Raw genomic sequence first — 2,500 nt, forward strand, 5'->3', positions numbered from 1 at the left:
TGATTAATAAAGTAGATTAAGTTTAATACTCACAGAATGAGACTGCTCAGGTTTCCTGCATTTGGCCCCAAATCTGGTATCGACTCAAACTCGTTGTTATTTAGCTTTCTATAAACATAAAACCAAATGGTTACGCACATAAATTTAATCAAATAATGACATTTGAATAAAAATACTGAATACTAAAATCAAGACACAAAACATGAAGGTAAAATAGTGCCTAAATAATTTGCATGCGCAAAGTAAGATTTGTGAAAGCGTAACTCAAGTTGCGAGCGTTCAAATAAATTGCATGCGCACAGAACGTTTCGTAAAGGTGTAAATCAAGTTGCGTAGCGTTCAAATAAATTGCATGCGCACAGAACGCTTCGTAAAGGTGTAAATCAAGTTGCGAGCGTTCAAATAAATTGCATGCATTGCAGAACGTTTCAGTAAAGGTGTAAATCAAGTTGCGAAGCGCTCAAATAAATTGCATGCTTGACAGAACGCTTCAGTAAAGGTGTAAATCAAGTTGCGAGCATTCAAATAAATTGCATGCGCACACAATGTTTCAGTAAAGGTGTCAATCAAGTTGCGAAGCGTTCAAATAAATTGCATGCGCACACAATGTTTCAGTAAAGGTGTAAATCAAGTTGAGAGCGTTCAAATAAATTGCATGCACGCACAATGTTTCAGTAAAGGTGTAAATCAAGTTGAGAGCGTTCAAATAAATTGCATGCGCCTACAATGTTTCAGTAAAGGTGTCAATCAAGTTGCGCAGCGCTCAAATAAATTGCATCGCCGCGACAATGTTTCAGTAAAGGTGTCAATCAAGTTGCGAAGCGCTCAAATAAATTGCATGCGCGCGTCAATGTTCGTAAAGGTGTAAATCAAGTTGAGAGCGTTCAAATAAATTGCATCGCGCATCAATGTTTCGTAAAGGTGTAAATCAAGTTGCGAAGCGTTCAAATAAATTGCATGCGCACAGAACGCTTTCAGTAAAGGTGTAAATCAAGTTATGCGGCGTTCAAATAAATTGCATGCGCCAGAACGTTTCAGTAAAGGTGTCAATCAAGTTGAGAGCGTTCAAATAAATTGCATGCGCACAGAACGTTTCAGTAAAGGTGTAAATCAAGTTGCGAGCGCTCAAATAAATTGCATGCGCTCAGAACGTTTCAGTAAAGGTGTCAATCAAGTTGCGGCGTTCAAATAAATTGCATCGCGCACAGAACGTTTCAGTAAAGGTGTCAATCAAGTTGAGAGCGTTCAAATAAATTGCATCGCGCACAGAACGTTTCGTAAAGGTGTCAATCAAGTTGAGAGCGTTCAAATAAATTGCATGCGCTCAGAACGTTTCGTAAAGGTGTAAATCAAGTTGAGAGCAACATTTATGCACCTAAACACGGCCAAAAACATTGCAAATATGCAAGCTAAGAAAGGGTTGCCCGGATTGACCGCGTACAATCATTCTGTATGCATATAATAAACTACTGCAAACGTGTAAATGACTTGTGTTTGTGGCATACGTATTTTCAGAAATAATCCAAAATACACTGTTCCGTCTTCCCTTGTTCTTCATATATCGTTCCTCTGGGAATCTCTCCTCTCTTAAATATTAATACATACACGATTTAATTATATTTACTATTAATTATCTTTGGCAAGGCATTTCGGTGAATAGATGTAATTAGCTGGTATCACAGAACTCGTGCAAATCATTTAGGCACAATTTTACCTTCATAGAGAGCACTTACATTTCACGGAGGTATGACAGACTGGCGGTCAGCGCTTCAGGAAATGTGTGTAACTTGTTATGACTCAGATCCCTGTAAAAGAAAACAGTCATTGAAGATGCGCACATGTGCAGCGCTCGCCACAAACATGCAAGAGAATCAGTGTACATTACCAATAATAATAATACAATTTACAATAAAACTGTTCGGCGAGCGTATCGTCTGACTGATTCGGCGAGCGCATCGTCTGACTGATTCGGCGAGCGCATCGTCTGACTGATTCGGCGAGCGCATCGCCTGACTGATTCGGCGAGCGCATCGTCTGACTGATTCGGCGAGCGCATCGTCTGACTGATTCGGCGAGCGCATCGTCTGACTGATTCGGCGAGCGCATCGTCAGACTGATTCGGCGAGCGCATCGTCAGACTGATTCGGCGAGCGCATCGTCTGACTGATTCGGCGAGCGCATCGTCAGACTGATTCGGCGAGCGTATCGTCTGACTGATTCGGCAAAGTATCCTCTGAAGTTTGGTTAAAATGGAGATTATTGAGACAATTGAAATTATTCAGTTTACTGTCATTATAATTAACTAATAAATGACATCAGAAGAGGAGGAATTGCAATCTAAAAGTAACAGTTGCTCTTCTGACGGGACTGTAATATCGGTCCTGATGTTGCACCTATCACAGGTTGCCATCGGTTACGACCCGAAAGCGGATCATCATGTTCAAGTATTGGAGAAACTTTCAGTGTCAGTATCAGGATCATCATGGATGTGTTTCTGATG

General features: G+C 40.7%; 1 protein-coding gene across 1 annotated transcript in view; it reads right to left on the reverse strand.

The window, feature by feature from the left end:
- LOC127637334 (leucine-rich repeats and immunoglobulin-like domains protein 3) overlaps window positions 1–2,500 on the reverse strand; it is a 35,344-nt gene that overhangs the window by 24,066 nt on the left and 8,778 nt on the right. The window contains exons 2-3 of the mRNA XM_052118349.1: window positions 1,734–1,805; window positions 34–108 (exon numbers count right to left, since the gene is read on the reverse strand). Coding sequence (XP_051974309.1) covers window positions 34–108; window positions 1,734–1,805 — 147 coding nt within the window. The remainder of the gene's footprint in view (window positions 1–33; window positions 109–1,733; window positions 1,806–2,500) is intronic.

This window comes from Xyrauchen texanus, chromosome 45 (genome assembly GCF_025860055.1).
Source record: "Xyrauchen texanus isolate HMW12.3.18 chromosome 45, RBS_HiC_50CHRs, whole genome shotgun sequence".
Classification (NCBI taxonomy): domain Eukaryota; kingdom Metazoa; phylum Chordata; class Actinopteri; order Cypriniformes; family Catostomidae; genus Xyrauchen; species Xyrauchen texanus.